General features: G+C 43.6%; 1 protein-coding gene across 7 annotated transcripts in view; it reads right to left on the bottom strand.

Moving 5' to 3' along the window:
- Positions 1 to 25,626, bottom strand: part of cacna1bb (calcium channel, voltage-dependent, N type, alpha 1B subunit, b) — a 256,626-nt gene that overhangs the window by 177,443 nt on the left and 53,557 nt on the right. For all 7 annotated transcript variants that reach the window (XM_076886301.1, XM_076886302.1, XM_076886306.1 and 4 more), the window contains exon 3: positions 6,005 to 6,096. In XM_076886301.1, coding sequence (XP_076742416.1) covers positions 6,005 to 6,096 — 92 coding nt within the window. The remainder of the gene's footprint in view (positions 1 to 6,004; positions 6,097 to 25,626) is intronic.

Genomic DNA, 25,626 nt, shown 5'->3' with positions numbered 1-25,626 from the left:
TCTGTGTAATTGTGTGTCTTTGCATGTTTGAGTTTCTTGTTTTCTGTCACTCTGCATTGTGCATTGTTCTCATGGTTGGTTTTTTGTTACTCTCTCTAGTCTAGTCTCTTGTGTTCCCAGCTGAGTATTTCCCTGTGTATTTTGGTTCTTAGACCTCTGCCTTATGGTTTATGTCTCTGTATTTCTTAGTTGCTGTCTCCACTGTGTCAAGTTCGCGTCTCTGTGTGATACTTCCTGTTTTACTTTGATGGTCCGTGTCTCATGTGAATGCGTCCTGCTTTGCTTGTCTCGTCAGTCCTGATTTCTCCCAGCTGTGCCCTCCTTCTGTGTCTCATTCCCCTCGTTACTTCCCAGTGTATTTAAACCCTGTGTTTCTCTGAGTCAGTGTCGCGTCGTCCCTCTTGCTGTGTGGATCTCCCTGTGTGTCTCTCTGTGAGTTTTCCAAGTTCCCAGTTTAGATTAGTTTGTATGTTTTTTCCCTGCCAGCAAATAAAGCTGAGTTTTGAGTTCACCTCCCTGAGTCTGTGAGTCCTGCACTTTGGGTCCAACTCCTGCCTGCCGCACAGCGATTCATGACAGTACGACGCGACCAGATATGGACCCAGCAGCACTCAACCCACCAGAAGAACTGCGTCTGGACATTATCTACTCCGTGGAAAGACTCCTGCATCTGTGGCTCGAACATGAGGGGAAGGAATTTCGCCGTGCTGTGGAAACCAAACTACAGCGTTTAATCTCTGGTCTTCCCTGGCTACTCAGTGCGCTCCACCCACTCGAACAGGATTTAATCCACAACGAGCTCCACCTTCATCCCCCAGCTGCTACTACCCACCTGCCTGAAGGGCCGGATGTGGAGCCGCTCGGCCCGTCAGAGCCATCATCAAAAAAGAAACGACGATCACGCCGCCAGCGCGCCACCCCACAGCCGGACATTCAGACTTGTACATCGCCGGCTGTGGTGAGTAAGGACTCTTTTTCTGTGTCGAACCGTGGGACTATTCGTTCAGGGGCTGTGTTTTGTGCTACGGATGGTAATGTGAACAGTTTATCAGCTGCCCAGCCTCCTGAAGCTCTCTTAGCTGCCCAGCTACAAGCTGCGTCTCCTGTGTCCCCGCTAGCACAGCCATTAACTCCACCACACGCTCCATTTTCACCTCTACCATCGCTTCAGTCATCAGTTCGGTCTGCCACTCAGTCGCCCTTAGTTCCGTCATCCACACTACCACCTGTTTCCCTTCCACCACCACCATCACTATACCCAGCCATTCAGGCTGCTACTCAGTCAGACATTCAACCCATAGCCCTGCCGTTAATATGCTCTGTAGCTGAGCCACTAGCCGCCCGACCCGCAGCCACTTCAGCCACTCCTCCACCCGTCACACCTCCACTACAACCATCACTGCAGTCTCTAGCGCAGTCTCCTGCAGCTCTGCTTTCCCCAGTGCAGTCTCCAGTGTCCCCAGTGCAGTCTCCAGTGTCCCCAGTGCAGTCTCCAGTGTCCCCAGTGCAGCCTCCTGCAGCCCTGCTTTCCCCAGTGCAGTCTCCAGTGTCCCCAGTGCAGCCTCCTTTAGCACAGTCACCCACTCAACCACCAGCACCACAACCGTCACTACCTCTAGTTCATTCCCCTGTGAAGTCATTAACTCCACCACCTACTCCACTCTCACCACCACCGTTACTACAGACATCAGTTCAGTCCCCTGTGCAGTCATTTACTTCTCCACCGTTAGCAGCTCAGGTCCCCGTGTGTCCAGCAGCTCAGGTCCCCGTGTGTCCAGCAGCTCAGGTCCCCGTGTGTCCAGCAGCTCAGCTCGCACCTGAACCTTTGGCCCAGTTCCCCGTAGCAGTGCAGTTTTCTAGCCAGCTTAACGTTGAGCCCGGGGTCCCAATTCTCTCTGGCTCTACATCGGCTCCTGCTGGAAGCTCGGATGAGCTCATCCAGCATTCCGCGGCTCCCGTGCCGCCATCTACCTCGTCCGCTGGGGGTTCCAGTGAGCCCAGCCAGCACCTCCTCGTCTCCGCTGGAGGGTCCGAGGGGCCCGTTCAGCCTCCTGTCTCCGCTGGAGGGTCCGAGGGGCCCGTTCAGCCTCCTGTCTCCGCTGGAGGGTCCGAGGGGCCCGTTCAGCCTCCTGTCTCCGCTGGAGGGTCCGAGGGGCCCGTTCAGCCTCCTGTCTCCGCTGGAGGGTCCGAGGGGCCCGTCCAGCCTCACGCCTCGTCAGCTGGAGGGTCCGAGGGGCCCGTTCAGCCTCCTGTCTCCGCTGGAGGGTCCGAGGGGCCCGTTCAGCCTCCTGTCTCCGCTGGAGGGTCCGAGGGGCCCGTTCAGCCTCCTGTCTCCGCTGGAGGGTCCGAGGGGCCCGTTCAGCCTCCTGTCTCCGCTGGAGGGTCCGAGGGGCCCGTTCAGCCTCCTGTCTCCGCTGGAGGGTCCGAGGGGCCCGTTCAGCCTCACGCCGCATCAGCTGGAGGGCCCGAGGAGCCTGTCCAGCCGCCACCTGCGACCGCCTCGTCATCGCCTGGGCCAGCCTCTGCCTGTGCTTCTGCTACGCCTGGGCCAGCCTGTGCTTCTGCTACGCCTGGGCCAGCCTGTGCTTCTGCTACGCCTGGGCCAGCCTGTGCTTCTGCTACGCCTGGGCCAGCCTGTGCTTCTGCTACGCCTGGGCCAGCCTGTGCTTCAGCGTCGCCTGGGCCAGCCTGTGCTTCAGCGTCGCCTGGTCCTGCCTCTGCTTCTGCTTCAGCGTCCTCGTCTGGTCCGGCCTCAGCCTCTGCTTCAGCGTCCTCGTCTGGTCCGGCCTCAGCCTCTGCTTCTGCGTCCTCGTCTGGTCCGGCCTCAGCCTCTGCTTCTGCGTCCTCGTCTGGTCCGGCCTCAGCCTCTGCTTCTGCGTCCTCGTCTGGTCCGGCCTCAGCCTCTGCTTCTGCGTCCTCGTCTGGTCCGGCCTCAGCCTCTGCTTCTGCGTCCTCGTCTGGTCCGGCCTCGACTGGTCCTGTGCCCACCAGGCCATGGCCAGCACGCCTGAGACTGGGGGGCCGCCGCTGCCTTCCGCGCGGTCGGCCCCCTGAACTGCTCCGTTGTCTCCTTCGCCGCCGCCGCCGCCTTCCGCACGGCCGGCCTCCTGAACTGTTTCCGCATCGCCGCCGTTGCCTTCCGCACGGCCGGCCTCCTGAACTGTTTCCGCATCGCCGCCGTTGCCTTCCGCACGGTCGGCCCCCTGAACTGGTTCCGCATCGCCGCCGTTGCCTTCCGCACGGTCGGCCCCCTGAACTGGTTCCACGTCTCCGCCGTTGCCTTCCGCATGGTCGGCCCCCTGAACTGCTCTGTGTTTGGGTTGTTTTCTTGGGCTCCGGTGTTTGCCGTGCTCTTCTTTTGTTTTCTGTTCCGAGCCCTCCGTCCTGGGCCCCCGCCGCCCGCCCTGGGTTGTTTGTTTGGTTTTGTTTTTCTGTGTTTGGGCTGTCTGGAGCCAGCCCTTGAGGGGGGGGGTACTGTCACGGTCCTGGGTCTCCTGACCCAGCGTTTTTAGTTCTTTGTGATTTTTGTATTATTGTACTTGTGTGTGATTTATTCTATGGCTTCTAGTTTTGATCCCTTGCCCTTCATGTCTCTCTGTGTCCCCTCTGTTCTGTGTAATTGTGTGTCTTTGCATGTTTGAGTTTCTTGTTTTCTGTCACTCTGCATTGTGCATTGTTCTCATGGTTGGTTTTTTGTTACTCTCTCTAGTCTAGTCTCTTGTGTTCCCAGCTGAGTATTTCCCTGTGTATTTTGGTTCTTAGACCTCTGCCTTATGGTTTATGTCTCTGTATTTCTTAGTTGCTGTCTCCACTGTGTCAAGTTCGCGTCTCTGTGTGATACTTCCTGTTTTACTTTGATGGTCCGTGTCTCATGTGAATGCGTCCTGCTTTGCTTGTCTCGTCAGTCCTGATTTCTCCCAGCTGTGCCCTCCTTCTGTGTCTCATTCCCCTCGTTACTTCCCAGTGTATTTAAACCCTGTGTTTCTCTGAGTCAGTGTCGCGTCGTCCCTCTTGCTGTGTGGATCTCCCTGTGTGTCTCTCTGTGAGTTTTCCAAGTTCCCAGTTTAGATTAGTTTGTATGTTTTTTCCCTGCCAGCAAATAAAGCTGAGTTTTGAGTTCACCTCCCTGAGTCTGTGAGTCCTGCACTTTGGGTCCAACTCCTGCCTGCCGCACAGCGATTCATGACAGACAGAGCTGGTCTGCACAGTCCCTGAGCAGTCTGGAGCAGATTCCATCCGGACCTGCTGCCTTCCTTGCCTTCATCCTCTTGAGCTGACTACTCACCTAATCAGCTGTGAAGTAGATGTGAGGCTGGGCTGGAGTGGGGGGTGGGGCTGGCTCTGTTGTGGGTAGATGTGTGGACAGGGGTGAAGCAGGGTTGTGGTGAGAGGAGAGCTCAGGTGACAATGGCAAACACTGTACCTTCTTGGTAGGCACAGTGTTCTCAACACAGAAATTAATGTAGTCCGTGATGCAGTGGGTGAGGGCGTCGATGCCCTCATCGTGAGGCTTCCAGAGTTCCTGCCAGTCTGTGCATTCAAAACAGTCTCTTAGGGCCTCAGTGCATTCCTCAGACCACACCTTTATCACCTTCTTTGTGGGGGGTTTCCTTTTCACCATAGGAGTGTAAGTGGGGTAGAGAATGACCAGGTTGTGGTCTGAGTGGCCAAGCGGGGGGAGGGGTGATGCGCTGTAAGCCTGCTTTGTTTTGGCAAACAATAGATCCAGGGTTTTGCTGTCCCTTGTATGGCAGTCAATGTGACAGATATTGAGGCATGATTGAAGTCCCCAGAGATAATAATGAGGGACTGCAGATGTGCCATCTGTAGCTGAGAGACGGTGGAGTGAATGTACTCACAGGCTGCTGTAGCGTCGGCCGAGGGTGGGATGTAAACAGTCAGCACAATAACGTGTGAAAATTCCCTGGCCAGGTGGTATGGCCGGACGCTAACCGCCAATAGTTCAATGTCTTTAGTACAGCGCTGTTCCTTCACAGTGATGTGTCCTGGGTTACACCATCCACCATCTCTCGTTGACGTACATTGCTAGTGCCCCACCTCTCCTCTTACCACTCTCCATTGCATTCTGGTCCGCTCTAACCAGTTGAAAGCCATCCAGAGTTATGACAGAGTCCGGCGTGTGGTCCGTGAGCCATGTCTCAGTGAACAGGAGGAGGCTGCTCTGCTTGTACTCCCACAGCAGTCTGGTTAGCGCAATTAGCTCTTCCATCTTGTTGGGTAAAGATCTTACATTACCCATGAGAATGGATGGAATGCTTGGTTTGTACCGTCTCCTTATTTCCCAGTACTTCACTCCAGCCCTGCCCTCCTCCGACGCCGTAATTCCTTGGAATCTTGGGTCGCTCCTCCGGGAGTACTTTCCTGTTGCCCAGTGCTAGTAGCTGTTCCCTACTGTAAACAATGAGGTGGCTTACAGATTCTCCAGAAATGGTGGTAAAAAGTCCCAAAAAGAGTAGAAGACATGCTACTACTCTCATGAAAATTTGTGGGTCCATGTCCCGTTGCACAACAAATAAAAGATGACCAAGAGTGTCGGGTAAAAAAGCTTAAAACACAAGAAAAAAAGAAAGGAAAGAAAAAAGCTGGGAGCTGAGGAAACAGGCTGCCTACTGTGGCGCCATCGTGTCACATTGGTCACCAATTTTAACTATTCATCTTGGGCTAACCTTTATGTTTTTTCAAGTTGTATTTATCGTTAACTTCAGCTATCACTCTCTACTTCTAAATGTAATGGCTACAGCAGAGTATTAGGCCCACATTAAGAAAAAAATATATATTATTGATAATTTTGAGATTAAAATCGAAATTTCTAGGTCAAAGTGAAATATCTATTTTGGGAAAAAAGTTTAAATGTTGAGATTACAGTTGTTGTATCAAGACAAACTGCCATGGTTGGCATCACATTTTGACTGTTTTCACAAAATAGACTTTAATCTTGAAAGTTCAGCTTTACTGATCTAAAACGCTACCTATATAAACTTACTGGGGATTCCTGACACCAGCTTCAGGGGTCTCAGCACTCTCACCGCTCGTAGCGTTCTCAGGTCAAAGTCTGAACCCACCGTGGCCAAGATTCTGTATGCAGATGCAAACAAAGACAAGAAATAAGCCCATTAAAAGTCAGAAATACATAAATGTATGCTTTTATCTACAAGGAATATACTCTAGAAAAGCTTAGTGAATTTTTTCGTGTGTGTGTGTGTGTGTGTGTGTGTGTGTGTGTGTGTGCGCGCATCCTTGCTAGTGAACCACAGCTGCCAGCCCTCATTACAAGCTGTACACAGAACGAAAGACCTAAGTGCTCCAGTGAAACACACACATAAGAAACACATGCTGTAGGCTAAAGAGAGAGCACGAGTGAGTGTGAGAGAGAGAGGAAGATGAAAATAAGAATTACTGTAAAAACATATATGTGAATGTGAACAAAGATATTCCTTTACATTTCCCACTTTGGACTGGTTCTCATAATAGTAGCATTTTATACAACGTGCCTCACTCACACACATACACGCTTTTGTACCAACGTACCAAAGAGCAACTTGGCGTTCAGTATCTTGCCCAAGAATTCGATGGCACACAGATTAGAGCAGCCAGGGATTGCACCACCAACATTTCAATTAGTATATGACCTGCTCTACATTATGAAATACAGCCACCCCATAAAAATACCTTGCTAGACTTTATTTGTCACTGAGTGCAGGACAGGCACCAAGATGAAGTAGACAGTTGCATGTTACCATCCACCTATGAATATGTTGCCATCTTTTTTTCTCTTTGTGTATATGTCTTCAATATAATATTTTGGGGAGACTGGCAGGTTGGTATTAGTCTAGCAGTGCAAACTTCAAGTAAAAATGAAAGTAACTACTGAGCGAAAGGCAATTATCTCGATATCTGACATGTTTCCATTCAGTTGTTCAATGTGGGACTTTTTTTTCAACACTAACCATACAAAAAATCTTCCTCTGTGACAGATACACTACAATGTGCCCCATTTAACTTTGAAATGAAACCCACACGTTTGCTTTGTTCATAAGAAAGAGTTATTTTTAACCACATTTGAGAATAATTAATATTTTTAACATCCCAAATGGGTGTGTTTTTTAAGTCTCTCAGTTAAGTACTGTTGGGAGCCACAGAGCAGCCCCAAAAACCTCAAGAGTGCAATAGCTTTTATGTTGAAGGCAGAATATACTCACGACTGAGGAAATCTTCTTCATGTAAGTGTGCAACATACTCACACACACACGCACACACCTACACACACACACCTACACACACACACACACACACAGAAAGTGAGAGAGAGTAGCAGACAAGAAGAAAGGTCATTTATCACTCCCTGGCAGTGTTGGGACTAACGCGTTATTAAGTAACACGTTACAGTAACTACGTTATTATTGTGGTAACGAGCACGGTAACTAGTTATTATGCCAAAATCAGGAACGCGTTACTCGTTACTGGGATTTAGATAGGCTCGTTACTCGTTACTTCGTGTGGTGGCTATCGCGGAGCTTCCACAGATTAAGTAACATTAGCAAGTGGTGGAGGCCAGCAGGTGGATGAAGGAAAAGGGACGCAGAAGGAAAAGAGACCCGAGGCGGCCGCCGGTCCAAGTGTGAACTGAACTTCAGGTAAGAAGTTATGACCTGCAGTCTCTCTGGGTCAGATATAAACCAAGTTTAGGTGGAGTTTATTTTCGTTATTCTGACTTTTTCCGTACTGCGTGCTAGCTAGCATGATGGAGTTTCTATACAGCTGGGTGGTGCTATGAAGTTAATGATGTTGAATTTTATCTTGTTCATAAGTTATTAGAGTTGCCAACCGTCCCGTCTGGTATTCAGAGAAAATATTAAACGTTTCTTATTGAGGTGAAAAGGAACAGTTTGTCCCGTAATTCAGCTACAATGAAAAAGGCACAAAGCTGGAGTTATTCTGTGTCTTTGCTGCACAGCTGCCTCTTCTTCTTTCATCCTCCCCCCCTCCCTCTCACGTTTCTACTTCAATCATGAAAACTGATCAATGATCAGCTGATCGGCTCTCTTGTTTGTTTATCGCTCACTTTGCGCCGAAAGAGGAAACCAGCGGATGTCGCGCTAAACAACAGCAGCACGTTTAAGCTTGATCAGCTGTTGTTAGAATTTATTTAATATTAATTTCTAGTATCAGCTGATGTTTGCTGGAGCCACAGCTGTAAAGCTGCTGGTCATGATGTCGGTTTGGTTATCTGGTGAGAGGGAAACATGAGGATGAAACCAGGAGATGTCCTTACTGAATCATCAGAGCTGAACAGGTGATGGAGAAACAGGTTTACCTTTTAGGTGACATGAATGAGTTGAAGAGAAGTTATGAACTGTTTCTGAGAGACAAATAACACCAGGATCCTTTTCTAAGTAGCTGACAGCTGGTAACTGTGCAGGGGCGGGTCTAGCAAAGTGTGGCCAGGGGGGCAGGTAGGGCATTAACAGGGAGAGGGGGGCACAAAGAAATACTTTTCTTTCTTCTCATTTAAAATGTCTAGCTTTTAAAAAATAATAATCTGAATCTTACAACAAACGATTGATAGATTGATGCATATATACCATCAAAACAGTGTACATCACTATCACAACAGTGTTTATTTTCATTCAAAGGCTTTATGATTTTTCCTATAATGGTGGGCCGGTCTCTAGTCAAAATGCCCGGGCTGATTTTCTGTCCCAATCCAACCATGTATGCAGCTCATCTGCAGTCTGGTGTTGCCTACATCTTCCTATTCAGAAGGCAGAATTTCCGAGTTCTGAGTACAATCAAAGCACCACGACTGCAGTTTTTGTGTTGGATGTAAAAGGCGCACATGACGCTGTGACGTAGGCTAGAATCATGGCAGCGGTCAATGACGGTCCAGGCGTGGGATTTCTCTCGTGGAAATATGCACATTATCTTTTCCTTTCTATTGGTAGGTGGCACAGTGCACTTGTGGCAAGTAAGCAAGCTAGAAGACTGGCAAAGTTATGGAAGCAACACATTAACAAGAGAATTCTGAGTAAAACCAAAGTTACTTTCCCTAGTAACTAGTTACTTTGAAAGTAATGAGTAACTTGAAGTAACTGAGTTACTTTTGAGAGACGTAACTAGTAATGTAACTAAGTTACTATTTTAAAGTAACTTACCCAACACTGCTCCCTGGTTACCCGTTGGCATGATAACAAATAAGGCAAATCTATGCTTTATGATATTCGCGTTATGGGTCAAAATCAGTCTGCTGGGATAAAGGTGACCGTCCTAGCGCTGTAGTATAGAATATATTATTTCATTTAAAAGGGCCATTTTATGATAAATTACAACTATTTCTCATTATCGGACTCTATCTGTGTAGCTTTGCATGATTCACAGCTCAAAATAATTCGAGTTTGCCTTATACTGGGTTTTAGTGCAGATTCAGCCAATTCAGGCCAACTTTCACCTAATTGATTACCCTTTGCAACCAAAAGGTTTGAACAACAGGTGGGTGGGGCTTCTCTTGTGTGCCTGAGATTATAATATTATGAAGCTCTGCTGTTATTGAGGCCATACTGAGCCAAAAGTAGACAAAACACTCTAAAACTGAGTGTTTAAAGCAGGGGTCTCAAACTTGTAGCCTGGGGGGCTATTGCGGCTCACGCCCACGTAACCCCTACTTGATGTGAAGAAGTGGCCCATGAAGTTACTTTTTTTGTTAGGGAGGATTTGTTTGTTGCTGCGTGCAATGTTAAAATAAGTTCTTCAAAAAGCAAAACATTACGAGCAATATGAGCAGAAAGCACAAACACGTTGAGGGATTGGCTGTGTTTCTTCAGTGAGAGACTTATTTGTAAGGAAAACAATTTTCACTAGCAGTCAAAAACGAATGTGTACACTTATGTTTGCATTTTTATTTTGTTAAAAAGGAATAAAATTATAGCATGTCTGGCCAGAAAGAGAGTCCCAATTTGTTTATTTGGTAGTTCACCAAAAGGCTTCAGATAGTTTGCAGTTTTGTCTTGTTATATAAGATCTGAAATTTTAAAAAACAAACACAACTCTACTTTTTGGAAATATTTGTGGGTGTTTTCTTGTTTGTTTTTTTCATACTACCTGAACACTAAAGTGGCCCTCTAATGTGATGACAGTGCCAGCAGTGGTCCATAGCTCATTTAGGTTTGAGACACCTGGTTTAAAGAGTTTTTGGCTTACAGGAAGTACTTTTGTCCTTGTTTAATATGAGCGCCCACCAATGTAGCCGTATATATGACAGAAAATAAGGAAGGGCATAGTAGTAATAGCACATTTTACGAACAGGCTTTGTTCAAATTCTATGCCTGGGACGTATTCACAAATATTATCATTTACTTTTTCATATGCGGTACATTTTATTTCTCATACTATAATTTCATCTTTCAGTTTCTTTTTTTTAAGTGACAAAAAAGGAAGCACAAAGTGAGAGATCACAGTTGAGGGATGAGTTAAAGATAACACAGTGGTGAGGACTGTGTAGGAATAGTGTAGCAAAAGCTTCTAAACACAACACAACAGGAACAGCCACACAACAGCGCATGCATTCATAAATGTACTCGCACTTCTCTTAAGAAATAAGCACGCACACAAATCCTGTTTATTTCCGTTGTACTAACACATCAACGTACAGTACTCATGCCCAGGCGCCCTAGGCCTAAAGTTGACATAAATCTATTTGAATTTCAAATTAAAGGCTTCCAGGTTGAAAAAAAACAACCTTATTTTGTCCAGATTTGGATGGTGTAACTAGTTTCTTCTGTGGCCCTCGGTATCCACTGTGCTCGCCATCTTAAAAAGCTTCAAAGTCTGAAATATTTCTTCCTTATCTAGTGGAAGAAGATGAAATGCATTGTGTAAGCCCTTACAGCCACCCAAATAAGTAAAGGCCTAAAAAGCCATATATATGTGTAAGAGTTGCTAATATTATGATTTGATATCAGATCAGTTGTTAGATGTTATGTGTGGTCCAATGGCTGTAACAATATATAATGGGGTAGTCCAAAAACAGAAACATACAGTGCACACGCTGTAACATAATCCTGACTCTGACAGCTCAGATTTCTCTTGCAACTCGTTCTAGTTCTTCAGTTTTCAGCACTTTACTGAAGTCATCTTTAGTCAACTCCCATTGCACTAATGACTGTCACACATCAAAGAGGAAGCCCAGGTGGAACAGTGTTTAGACCTAGATAAGATCAGGTTTTTAACTGTGACAAAAGAGGATTAAAATCCCACGTCTGAGCCGGGAAACAAGGATAACATTTAAATGAAGAAACAACCAAGGAGCGATTTACAGCAGCTGGTAATACATCTAAAAGCAGAGTCGACCCTAAGTTATGTATTAATACATTTTAATATCCTGTGTGTTTAATGATAAACCAAAAGTTTCTTGACATTTGTTTGTAGTTTAAAATACTCCACAACAGGCCTCTCCGTGACTCCTACTACACCTAGCACTACCATTGCTGCGTGGTAACTACAAGCTCTGAAACCTGAAATGCTCTTTCATAACACCCAGAACCTCCAAGGGAAATGCTTGTCATTCACCCAACTGCAGAGAAAATATCAAGGCAAGGATTCCCAGACACTAATGTTCGCTTTCTTTGGTATTAACAGTCATAAATCTGAACTTCCACAGCCACTTACAGAGCTGCGTATGGACAAATGTATGCTCATTTATCCATTCATATTCTTAGTCACCTATCCAATTTAGGTTTGCAGAAGGAGAGAAGTGGGGTACACCTAGAACATGTCACTAGTCCACATCTCCACTAAAGTAAGAGAAGGATGCTTCTCCCTGACTGCACGCGAAAGAGTTATACCTTTTTATAAAGTACAAGAGTTGATTTTTGCTGATTTTCAGCAATAATTTAAGGTTGGAAGTGCTACTGAGCACAATCTGCACATGCAAGAATTGTTTATTCAGCATATGTCACTGTGACCTGGAGAAATCATAGACTGTATAGAAGATGGGTGTAGTCTGTGTGTTATCACCAGCTGGTTAGCGTTACCCTCGAGCTAACTGTTTCTCCTGTCACTGTCGTGATGTTTTGATTCTGGATGTAATGAGTTAGAGCTGGATCTAAGTGCAGGCTCAGTAGCAGTTTTCTAATTGAGTCGCCCCCTCCTGGGAATTACAAAGCATGCACGTTGCACACTTTTCAGACCTGGAAGCTTCCTCTTTCCTACTGTCTATGAGAGCAACAGAATAAAAGGGCCTATGAAAACATGAATCACCCTCTGTGCTATTTCTTTTTTTAATCACAGTCAATACTTCACTTTGGTCTGTTGCAAACAGGTGTGTGTATGTGGGTGCACATTTCTTGTGAAGGATCTATCTGATTATTGTGTAGACAGACGGTCGGGCAGGGAGCAGGTTGACAAAGAAGAGTTTTAATATCACTTTATCATTTCCACAATATATCCATGCCGGCGCCAGACACCAGCACAGGATATGCAGAAGGTGATGCTATCGTCTGTCAGTCGCTTACACAGCGATATGCCACTTTCCTCCCTATTGTTAGACAGACGTACAAAAGTATGTTCATGCAGGAGCAGACGGATAAAGAAAAAAAAAAGGACATGAGCATGAAAAAGCACAGAATACAAGAAGATTTCTACATAACTGCATACATTCAGATGAACCCAATAAAGGTTCACTTCCTGTTTAGTTCATCAAATATACAGATGTGATTCAGCCTTTATGATTGGATTATGAATAGCACAGGAACTACTTCAACACTGAAGAAACAATGGCAGAAAAAATAGATAAGAGTGATTCATGCTGCCCATCAAAATCCGCAGAATGAAACTTTGCTTCATTTAGCTGTCCATTATTTTTTGTTCTAAATGCAAAAAAAAGAAAAAAAAAAGAAAAGAAAGGAAACTGTGTTATTGACAATCAAGTTCCCATCCTGATTAATTGACATGCTTTCAGAAGTGACTTAAACTTCCCTCCACACAGGGCGATGGCCAGACTTTCATAACCAAGAATGGAAAAGTGAAGTGGCTAATGATGAACATGGATGACGTTACTAGCAAAAAAAAAGAAATTCCTAACACTGCATTAAATGTTAATTATAAGAGCTTACCCAAATATAAGATCTAGAACTTATGTAATGTGAAAAATGCTCCTCAGAGTGACACAGTTGGCATCTATATATGCAACTCTATTGAGGTTTTAAGCCTTTTTTTTGTTCGTTGCTGTGGTTTCACCGCAGCTACTTTCAGCATCTTCTGATTAAAGAGTGAAGCGTCTGAAGTACTTGAAGCAGACACCGTCACCAGCACTGTGTCTTATGCACATGTTAGTGCTTTTTATGTACTATAGCGTTTGTGGATCTATTGAAAACAAGCACAATTGTAATCTAGGGCTGAGTTGAATATTTGTGCTCTCTGTAATAAACTCTGTTTGTGTTTTCAAAGTGGAAAGATTTTTTCCCCCAAGGCTACAAAGAATATTCAATATGAAGTCTGGAAGGGAAACACAGAGAACATTCGTGGATGTAGTGAAGTGGGAGATGGTTGGTGTGACAGGGGAAGACACTAGGGATAGGGTGACATTGGAGCAGATAGTCCTCTGTGGCAAACCCTATATGGAAGAACCAAAACAACAAGAAGATAAAATGTGCATTTTACCAATGTTTATGTCTTCTTCTCTAAGTCACAGGCCTTAAACTGTTACAACTTCGCTATTGAGATTATGATATGTCACATTATATTGATGCTCAAAGTTTAAAAAACAACTAAAGCCAAAACCAAGATTTTTTTAGATTTAGATTGTCACACTTGGACTGATATGATTACATCAACATGTCTCTCTGCAACCCTGGTATGAATGAGTGAAAGAAAATGTATGCTGGCTGGACATTTCATGTGGATATCTTTTGTAATTATGAAGTTATGGAGGCTCAAAAATGCTGGATAATAAAAATCAACTGATTCTCAGGACGTCACGTGGAAGGCATGGTTGATTTTTTTCATGCAGTGATCAACATATAGTATCAACTCCTCACTGCTCAATTGTATGTGTGTTGCATTTGTAGTGATGAGCTTGTAGCATAGATGCCAAACTGTTTTTTGATCCCTTAATAAATCAGTCATTTGGGTTGTCTAAGGAACTAAAGAACAATAAGCACAACTTGGCATTTTTCTTTGAGATTTGGTGGAGATCAAAGTAGTAGAATTACAGTCCTCAAGTGGATGAAGGTGTTGGTTTGACCCAGTATCAAAGGAGCTTTTTACATTCTCGTGTATGTACATTACCCCCGTTAGCAGCTCTAAAACACCTCTGAAGTTCAATCATTACCGTTTTAATAACAGAAGCAAATTTACGTTTCAAAATGTGTAGCTATTCCTTTAAGGAAAGATACAAAAAACACAGAGGAGGACTCAGAACGATGCAGCTGAGAAAAAGAAGTGGGGGGAAAAAATGGAGAAAGGCAGATTCCTGTGAGGCTGACTGATGTAGTTTAATTACTGCGACCCTGCCCAGCTGGGCGCCGGGGGCTGTGATTGAGTTTTTCACACATGCCGGTAAGAAGAGACGGAGCTCTCTGAGGACAGACAAGAGAACATGGTGCTGACAACCTGACTGAATAACTGCTGCCTGTCTGTGCGAGCAATACCAGCTGGTCACTGACTGTCTGCCTCACAGCCTGTCTCTCTGTTTGCTTCTCTGCCTCACAAGAAGCAAACAGTGAATCTTTTCCATGCAATGCCTGCTCGTTAGCGTGTGGCTGTATTCTCCTGGGTTAACGCATTAATCTTTACCGCAGTGCTACCACTGTGGGCAGTTCATATGGCCTCTGCGCATGGCCTTCAAAGCTTTCAGTACTAAAGAGATTCACAATAGTTTTAGCTCCTGTGGCAGGCATCTCCCTCTCCACTCAATATTGCAGGAAAGATGTAGATTGGTGTACTTTTTTTGTGGCTTACTGCATCTGTGAGGTGAATGAGGGCAGCATGTTTTCAGAGCTTTGGTGGGAGGAGCCATAGATGTTGATCAAAATGGCACTCTGAACTGAGCCACAACTTTGCACTGGCACAGGAAAGGAAAAAAGCTTTTTAAAACTTATTTTGGGGCAATTTTCAAGCAGTTTTTATTAGAAATACTACAAAGGCAAGTTTTATGTCCTTGTGACCATTGAAACTGATGTGCTCTCCAATTTCACTCAGTCAGGAACTTCAAAAATAACTGCCTGCAGGCAGTAGCGGTTTTAGATACGGGCGACACGGGCGGTTGCCGGGGCGGCATCGTGGTGGGGAGTGGCATCACGGGCATCGGCAAAAAAAAAATGCTCGTACTCATGCTGCCCCGACGTCAGCCAGCGCATACTGGGAATGGTACAGGCACCGATCGGTTTTCTATCGCCCATTTGCTGGGAGTAAGGGCGCCTTCCGTTTGCAAGGTGCGCCTGCTGCTTGCGGCGCAGAGAGGAGAGGGTGGGGCGGCGGGGGATTCTCTGGCTGGCTGGAGCAGCATCTAATAACCAACTCGCCAAATAAAACAAAATAAAAACAAAACAACAAACACGAAAACACCAGACATTATAATACAGACTTATAATTTGCACCGATGTTTTTTCGGAATTCTGTACGCGAAAAGTGAGCGCGAGAGCCCTCGGTGCGCCTGCTCGCTGCTGAAGTCAAAGTAAACTTTATTGTCATCTCCGCTACATACAGTCCAATATACAGAGAGACGAGACGACGAGGCTCCAGTTACAGCAGTGCAAGGAAACAAACAATATATATAACAAGAGTAAGAAAATAAATATACAGTTTAGGACTCGGGGTAAAGGGATCAATAACAATTTAAAATTTACAGTTTGATGATTTAAAGTCTCACACAATCCGTCAAAAGGGGAGGGGGGCAGCTGCTTCCAAATCACATTTCATTTATAAATCCAAGCCCATTATGTATTCATGATTTGAATCCTGGGTTGTGTGAAATCCCAGAAATACACCCTAGACAAAGTGAATCTGTGAACTAAGGTGTAGGTCTATCAGGTTAAGTTGTGGCGATCCTCGAGTTGGGGGATTTGTGTTCATACTGGCATGCAAAATTCAAACCAATGGAAGATGGACAAGAAAAGTTCAAAGCCATCAGGTGCTCAGTTTAGAAAAAATAGAAAAGAAGAGGAGGAGAAACGAGCAAAAGATGCAGGTAAGCAGATGTGTGATTGGATAATGGCAGGTCATCCTGAAACAATCAGAATCAGAATACTTTATTAATCCCTAAGGAAATTATGTGGATTACAGTTGCTCCAAGAAGAAATGGTAAAAATAGTAACAGTAACAGACTAAACTCCAAACAATACATTATGTCACAGATTTTAATATTAATTAGTCATTGTCAATTGTTGATTTGTCCTGTTCTCATTGTATGACAAATTATGATGGCTGTTTGGTAGCCGTTTGCATACTATACATACTCTCTCTCTCTTCATGTGTGTGTGTGTGTGTGTACAACAGTTTTATGTTAATGTACAGTCCTTAATCTGTTGTGTGTGTGTGTGTGGGGGGGGGGCAAGAGGGCTTCGAGATGACCCGAAGTTGTCGGGTCACCTCCTAAATCGATCATCTTTTACAGGTGTTTTTGTGCCAGAAATGGAGTGTCCACTGAAGACTGAAGATACTGAAACAGGCCTAGCCTGTTCACCCAGGGCGCCAAACAGGCTAGGACCGCCACTGCCTGCAGGCATTGCTAATTGGCTCTGAAGAACTGAGACTTGCTTCAGGCTTGTAAAAAGCCATTCTTTTCTCATTGCTTGGGATAAAACTATACTGATTACTGCACTTGATATAAGTGAACAAAAGCAGAGTATAAACGTTAACCCTCTCAAGGCAGGCGTTGCCAATTTGCAACAGTTAAAAACTAACAACCTGATTACCCCACATACATATTTTATGAGTTTCTTTTACTCAGAAGTACCACTGCAGGACTTGGTTGTGCATTAGCAACTAAAAGTTTAAAATGAGCCTGAGAGGGTTAAGACAGATTAAAATGGTAAGCCTGTGGTTGATCCACAGGATGGGACAGAGGACAGTAGGATCCACAGGTCGCTTGTGTCATGTAGAGGACCAGAAGGGTTTAAGGCAATAGTAGTTCACTGAAATACTCTGGAGAAAGACCATTCAAGGCCATTAATCCCAAATTTAATTTCTCGTGTCAGCATTTATTATCAGGACGTCTTCATTAAGTGTAGGAGTCTCTGGTCTAATCACTAAAGTGCAGTAAGCATCACTCTGCTGTTTGCTTACTCTGATAAGTCAGCGTCTATTTTCCCTTTTTTTCTATGCAGACTTCTGTCAGCATCTGTTGGCTTTACCATCAGACATTGGCAATTAATGATACGTTGTCATGTCTAGTAATGTGGAAATCCATCTTCCCCATTCTAATTAAATGTTTTTTACAGGTGTTTCTCCTTTCATCCCAACTGCCTCCCACTTTTGATTATCTGGTGAACATGCTGTTATTTTTCTCAGTAATAGGACGGCAGTTGTTTAAAAAGATAGTTATTTTTAAAACCTGATGAAGATCAAATCTGTTCTTCCTTGCTGGAATCCAACCAGGTGAATCAGTTTTACATTTGTTGTTGACCAAAATCTCTCTTTCGATCATCTTGGCTTAAGCTCAAATAAGCTGGTCTCAGTCTGTTGGGGCTTTATAACAACAGATAAAAGAAGAGCGCCATTGCTAAAGGAATGCAGCACAGCAATTATTTTGACTCGCTTGTTTTATTTTCATAATGCGAATATAAAATTAGATTAAATTCAAAAGCCCTTATGGGTAGCATCAGGAACCAAATGAAACATGAGGAGCTACCTGCTTCGGTGACCCTGTGTGAATAAGGTAGTAAACAATAGTAGCAGTTTTTAATTTCTAATAGATTAAGTGAAAGTAGCACAAATAATACCAGAGCAATACCTACAAGATGTGGCTTTTAAGATAGACTTGTCTAAATCAAGCCACAATTTTCATGAAACTACAAACCTCGCTCACCATTGCTCTGCTTTATCAGTGACATTATGGCAAGACACTCTATAAAAAGTATCTCTGATATATCTGGTCTATTTCATTACAAGAGTACATGGACGTAATGGCACATGACCCAACATATGATGTAGAAAATGAACCTCATCATTAGCCACAGGCTTATTTCTTGCCAATTAGACCTCGTTTCTAACATCCCATCTAATATGAAACGAGCCACCAATCATGAATCGGCCTACAGAGTGTCACATCCTGTTTGTGAACAAACATGTTTGTGTACGCGTGCGCGTTACTGTGTGCGGTCGACCATATTGCCGTGACGTTATACGATGCGAGTGGACAGCTATGACAGTCAGGAGAGCAAGCATTTCCCACTATCCACATGGGGACAGAAGGGGGTACTCATGAACTCATCGCGGCTGTCAGAGCCACTTGCCATCAAACGAGGCTGCCGTGGTTCTAAATTAACACTGCGTGTATGCGCAAACATGCACGCACACATACACACATGCAGGTTTCCTTCTTATTAGACTCATGAATAAATAAAGGCAGTCAACTAGCACAATAAACTATAGCTGCTGTCCTCAGGCTATAATGTAAATCATGACCATAGGATGAGCTCGAGTCTAAAAAATGCTTCTTCTATACATCATACGTAACTGTTATATATCTCCATCAAGCAGTCATCAGATTCAAATAACATGGACATTTTTTTCTCTAAAGGTGCAAGTTTAGAACTGAATGCTTATTGAATCATAGGGCGTACTTAGTTTTTCATACACTTTTTCTGCATTTTGGCTTGTTTTTTCCTTAAATATACATGCCGTATTAGATTAAGTGTAATATGGCATATGTCGCTGTTCATCTGAAGTTGCATTTGCCTAATTTTAAATCTAAGAATATAAGAAGAATTTTGCAAACACTCCTGTCTTCCCTTGGTTTTGCCACATTTTTCCTGGTGGTCTTTGGTTTTGCTGTTTTTGCCAAGGAAGCTCCTAAAATTTGTGTGACCCTGACCCTCAAACTATATATATTATTAGCAATAATTCAAGAACATGCAAAAGTAAAAGTTTAGTGGTTTATCCCTTATGTTACCCAAGTAACATGCAGGCCGGTCAGATGCTCAAACAATTACCTACAATCTTAGCTGTTGCAACGCACATTAAACAGCGAGACTTCAAAAGCATACGGAAATAAACAATGGTGGGACGAGCCATACATGCAACTCTTTGGATGTGAGCTATACAAGGATGGAAAGATTGGCATCGATTCAAGAGTCAGTAACAACCATAGTCAACAAGTGGCAAATGTTTTCATCAAAACTATCTGAGCTGGATAATTTGATGACATTAGTTGTGGGTTGTTGTCGCTGGATAGATGCACCATGATTCCAGTGTGCTTGGACTCTCTACAGAGTGCAACACTGGAAAACTAAAGCCTCTTTCCCACCATTACCTACTCAGATCCGCCTGACTTGACTTGGCTCAGCTTGACTCAGTTTTTTGGGTTCAGGTGGTAGTACCTGGTACCAGGTAATTTTTTAGCACTGGCTCAGCTGGGGTTCCAAGCAAGCAGAGTCAATCTGAAAATATGATATCAACAGACTGCATCCCACTGATTGGTATTTAATGAGTCATAAGAGCGACTCCCTCACAAAAAGCAAAGCTGCCATTTTTGAAACCTGGCAACATGTGAAACAGCTACACAAAATCCAAAACAGTGGTCCCCGAGTCTGACAATCAGCCATAGACCAAAGAGAAGGTATACCATCGCCTCGGCGACCTCCATTGTCATGCTGTGTTTGTGTTGCATTAAAAAAAACCAAAAAAACATCATGGGACTTTTGGCTGAGTTGCTATAACGACCCCACATACATTGAGGTGGAACTCAATTGTAATGGAAAACAAGCAAAACCAAGTAGAATCAAGCTGAGCTGAGCTGAGTAGGTAATAGTGAGAAAGAAGGACAAAACTACACAATTTACACAGCATAGTGTACACAGTTGCCTCAATGTGTTTTATATTTTAAGGTAAAGACTATGATAACACTGAAAAAATTCCTGTAAGCAGCCACTTGGTGACAGTGAGAAGAAAAAATTCCCTTTAAAAGGAAGAAACCTCCATCAGAACCAGGCTCGGGGAGAGGCAGCCATCTGCCGCGACCAGTTGGGGGAGAGGAGAGGAAGACACAGCTTTATGACTTAACATCTCTTATCAGGAACAAACCAAACACACAAGTGTGGATTTTAAAAATAACAACAGGATTACAAAGCTCTACAGTAAATGTGTGTTCATTTTAGTAGTTGTGGCTCGGGTGGAGGCGTGAGATGCGTTTTTGAGCCAAAGCTTAAAGTCCCACCTGAGTAAACATGAACCCCAGAGCAAAAGGAGAAGGCGCTCCCCCTTTAACCTCCCCTCCTCCTCCACTCTTCTTTTCCTCCTACATCTGAGAGTTGATTAACCCCAGTATTGAAGCCCGAGTTGTCAAATCTTAAACACAGGTTGCTCCCCAGTCTCACGCCAAGATAACTTAAAGTGAAATCAAAACTGAGACTTGTGTGTTTTTGCACACATGGTATCGGTGCTTGAAGTGACAGAAGCAGACAGAAAATGGAGTTAAAGGAAGAAAGGCAAAGAAAGGCTGTTGCAGTAGTTTGCACAGTGTTTGGTTGGGAGTCCCTTTGGCTCAGCTATGTGTAGGGCTGGGTATCGTCACTGATTTCTAGAATCGATTCAATTCCGATTCACAAGGCCCCGAATCGATTCGATCCACGATTCGATTTAATTCGATTCGATTTAAATCTGGGAAATTTTGACAGTCAGAAATATTATATTTCAGATCAGTACATTTACATATTTTTGTATCAATAAAAAGGAAGCTGACACACGCAAGACTTTATCACAGGTGTGAGCATCACAGCAGAGGCCTTTGTGTCAAAGTAGCTGAGGATAAAACACAGAAAAACATGAAGGTGATTTTCCTGGCCTGGGATTTTATAAAAATATTCTGCAGTACATCAAAAACGAAAGAAAACCATTAATCAACATATGAACATCACCTCTGAAGTTACAGTGGTTTTATTACAGACACAGCGTTTTGCATTTTGAATAATTTTAAAAAGTTTAAATTTGTTCAGTGTTGAACAGCAGAAATGAGGTTTTCTTTTCGGAAGAATGTAAAAGGGAAAAAACAGCGGCCGACAGCCTGTAAACAACAGTAGACTTGTGCGTAACAAGCAAGCGAATAATGAAGAAAGGGAAACTGTTCTTGAAGTACAGAGAGAGAGCTGTGCATCGCAGTGGAAGCAAAACAGTAAAAGTCTGAGTGAATTCATGACGATGTTTATGTGAAGCGTTTGGATCTTCTTTTGCTGCTGGTTCGGTCAATATTGTTTGGAGAGAGATCAAACTAACAGCTTTAGAATCGGCGCATAAAGGGCGTGCACACAAAGCGCGGACCCGCCGACAGATCAGAGTCAGCGAGCTGTCGGCTTTCAGCCCCGACTGTGAGAAAAGCGACATCTAACCGATTCTGATCCGCGGGTCCCGCTGTGTGTTTAAGTCTTTGTGCAGAATCCGTGTTCCTGCTCTCATTTACTGTCTTAACTGTTTGGTGGTTCTTGAAATTTTGTGAGATGTCACCTGAGATTCTGGCATTTTGGGCAAAATAAATTTATATTAAAAAATCGATTCAGGATTTTAATGAATCGATTTTACGTTATCCAAGCCAGAATCGATTTTAATCGATGAATCGATTATAAGAACCCACCCCTAGCTATGTGTCTCTCCTATCCTATTTTCTTTGTCAGTGCTTCATGGCCGCCTCACCTGACGATTAAAGATCGTAGAAAGCAGCACTGCAAAGCCTCGATATGTAATACAATGTTCTTAAGGGAATGAGTGATTTAAATTTTTCTTTGACACATACTACCCACTTAAACATCGCTGCAGACCAATCGCCTCTCTTCACACACACACACACACACACACACACACACACACACACACACACACACACACACACACACACACACACACACACAGCAATGTCATAACAAATGTAAGCTGGTTTTCAGATAGATTTTCAGAGACCTGACCCAAAAGGGAACCAATTCAAGAAGAGGCTGACCTTCGCGGACCCAAATAGAGAGATCACGCCAACACTGCTGGCAATATGAGTCACCACCTGTTGATGTGCAGCTGTGGTTAAGCATAGCAGTATATCTTTGATATCCTGCTTTCTAAGTTCACTCTCTGTCAGAAAAAAAAAATCATAAATGATTCTCCAGTGATAGAGAGTCAGCTTTGATCAGCTGAGATTATTACACATTTTGACACAAAGACATGCTCAGGTTGTATTTGACCTCGTTAGACTGAATATAGTTTGGACCAGACCAAGTCAATTCGCTTAGTGGACTTATAAAGACTCCATTTAGGGGATGTGTTATGGTAGGAAGGGGTATGGGTGTCATCCAGAAAAGCAGTGCTAGTGCAATGTGGAGGGTGTAGAGAATAGATCACTTCCCCAATATTTGATAACCAAATGAAGCTGTTACGTGGCGTTTTAACCATTAGTAGCACCATGTTACTAATGTTTTCATCCTTTTATCTGGGTTTAAAGGTTTTGGTCCTCTACACAATGCTTGTACTGCTTGGACCACCTTTTATTTTGATTCAACGAGGCACTGGATTTTGGTCCATACTGACATAACAGCAATACTCTGTGCAGATTTGTCAGTTGCACATTCATGAAGCAAATCGCTGGTTTCACCACATCCCAAAGGTGCTCTGCTACGATCATTTGAGTGCAGTGAACTAATTTTCGTGTTCAAGATGTCAGTTTGAAACAGTTTGAGCTTTGTGAGAGGGTGTGTTATCCTGCCAGAAGATGGGTAGTGCATGACCACACAATGACCTCAAACAAAGATCCCAGTAGATTAGCAATTTCAGCTGCTCTACCACATATCAAACGTTGTGTGTATTTTTATACAAAATATAACTTCAAAAAACCCATTGCATTTTACTCAGTAGGACTTGAAACTAGCAACTGAGAATATGAGTTTGTTGAGAAAGATTTACTGAGATGAAGAAACAATATGGACAGGTTTCAGTCAGGCTATTGTCAAAACAGACTTCTTTTGGCAGCTAGAGATCTCACTCCTCCATTGAGCATTTTATGAATTCAGTTGTAAGCCATTTTTGCGTTTGGCTTAGCTTCTCAAATCTGGAAACTAGATCTGTCTTTTATTAGTGCCCTATGTTTTACAGCAGGAATTGTAGCAACAAAGGCAAAGAGGCAGAAGATTGCCAGCAAATAAATGATGATATAAATAGTTGAAGTTTTAAAAAGAATAGTTTTATAAGCAGGAAAACATTCAGCATATTTAAAGACCTTCAATACTGTAATGCTTTGATGCTGTGTGTAAACAGAAAAGCCCTCAGCGCACTTTCAGACATGAATTGACAGATTGTAAGCTGCAAAAGCAAAGCATTTTATATCATGTTGATATGTCCATATGTGTGAGCAGATTTTTTACACATTCAGCAGTTACAGAGGAAGATTAGCCTATTATTAATCTCTACAATGTCCTGAGAGAAATATCGGCCACTTAGACTGGTCAATGCCGCACAAAGTTCAGCAGATAGTTACAAGCTGTATCTACTTAAAAACAATGCAATGAGAGCAAACAGTAAAGGTACGCATGAGACAAATAAACCTTCAGCCGAAATTCTCCATGACATTAAAGCTTAGGCGATTTCCATATTCAGGTGAAAGCTTTGTAAAATAGAAACACTGGTAAAATGTATACCAGTTGTGTTTTTGTTGGGTGTGTTTGTCTCTCAGTACAACAAATGGGAGACGAAGGAGATGCTCACAGCTGCAAAAATACAAAGGAGTTTGAAAGATCATTGAAAACAAACAAAAGCATGTTAAACACACCTTGAAGACCTATTTTCTCAGTATGCTGCTGGATTCCAGTGTCACATGTTAATTTAATAAGTCCCGGATCACGTAGTATTAGCACGGGAATGGAACATGGCTTTAGACCCTCTTTACTTTTATGCCTGCTTAAATGGATCAGGGTGTGCTTGCAAAAGTCAATACAGAGTCCAGGTGTTCCAATAAAAGCACCTCAGATCTGCTAACCCATCATCACATATCAGCTCCAAACAGGAGACAGATGTGTACCGCAAGAAGAAGAAGAAGAAGAAGAAGGGTAAAAAAGACGCAGGCGTGAGTATGTTGTGCTGTTTTTAAATCTGGCATTCTACAAAGACAAAGGAAACTGCACCCAGACCTTCAACAACTATTCACTACTGTTAGCAGAACATCAACATTTTGGAGCATTTGCAAAGACAGCATGCTAACACAAAGATAGGGAGACAATTCAAATGCTACTGTATATCGATCTATTTATGTTTTTAATCATATTTTATTTACTTTTTGGGGAGTTGGAAGTTCGTCTTGTAATCGGAAGGTTGCCGGTTCGAGCCCCGGCTTGGACAGTCTCGGTCGTTGTGTCCTTGGGCAAGACACTTCACCCGTTGCCTACTGGTGGTGGTCAGAGGGCCCGGTGGCGCCAGTGTCCGGCAGCCTCGCCTCTGTCAGTGCGCCCCAGGGCAGCTGTGGCTGCAATGTAGCTTGCCATCACCAGTGTGTGAATGTGTGTCTGAATGGGTGGATGACTGGTTGTGTAAAGCGCTTTGGGGTGCTTAGGGTCTAGAAAAGCACTATACAAATACAGGCCATTTACCATTTACCATTTTTCCTCTTTGCTTTGACATGTGACTTGAAGGAGCTGGAACTCATAATGTGCTTTAGCCACATTTTAAACATGCACACAAGCATTTAGTGAAACTGTCTTTATAGGTTTCCTCTTTCTAAACGTCTACATGTAATTTTATGATTGCACTCATATGCTTTTAGGGGAAATGTGTCTTCAAATGGGCAACGCGCAGTACAAGTGTAACAGGAGTACATTGTTTATGTAATCTTTCCACTGAATAAAGTCAGTATTTTCCAGTAAAGTAGCTGTTGTTAGAGAGGATATTTCCCACAAGGACAGCAAGATGCACTCTGATTTATGTCTATGATTTATGGGATTTATGCCCGTGTCGCTGTGAACTCGAGCCGATTTCTTTCTGGAAAGCTGCACGCACATGAAAGAGCAAGCATTCAATGCATCGACAATTATTCTATATATTTCCCAACTCAAAGTACATCACTTGGATTGAAGCCTGAAGGGTATTGAAATTGGACTTCCATATGAAATAACATTTTCTGTCTGACTCTTCTGTTTCATCTTCATGGGTTTTTTCCAAAGTGCTTACCAAGAAGCTAATAAAGAGCAACACAGAGAAGAGAACAGCGGACTCGAAGAAATAAAGAAACATTAATAACCAGAAAGATTAATATAAGCCAGACAGTAAATATATTGCCTGAAATATTAGAAAGAATTTGTTTATTGCAGGAAGAAGCAGGTCTGCAAGAAATTATCTGTAAATATTGTTTCATTTCTTTTCCAACTGCAACTCTAGACTAACACAAAACTTTTCTTAAAGACTGAGTTTTCCCCTCAAGGTCTCATATTATCT

This window comes from Maylandia zebra, linkage group LG7 (assembly GCF_041146795.1).
Source record: "Maylandia zebra isolate NMK-2024a linkage group LG7, Mzebra_GT3a, whole genome shotgun sequence".
Taxonomy (NCBI): domain Eukaryota; kingdom Metazoa; phylum Chordata; class Actinopteri; order Cichliformes; family Cichlidae; genus Maylandia; species Maylandia zebra.
The sequence above is the reverse complement of the archived record's forward strand: the minus strand, read 5'-3'. Positions and strand labels throughout refer to the sequence as shown.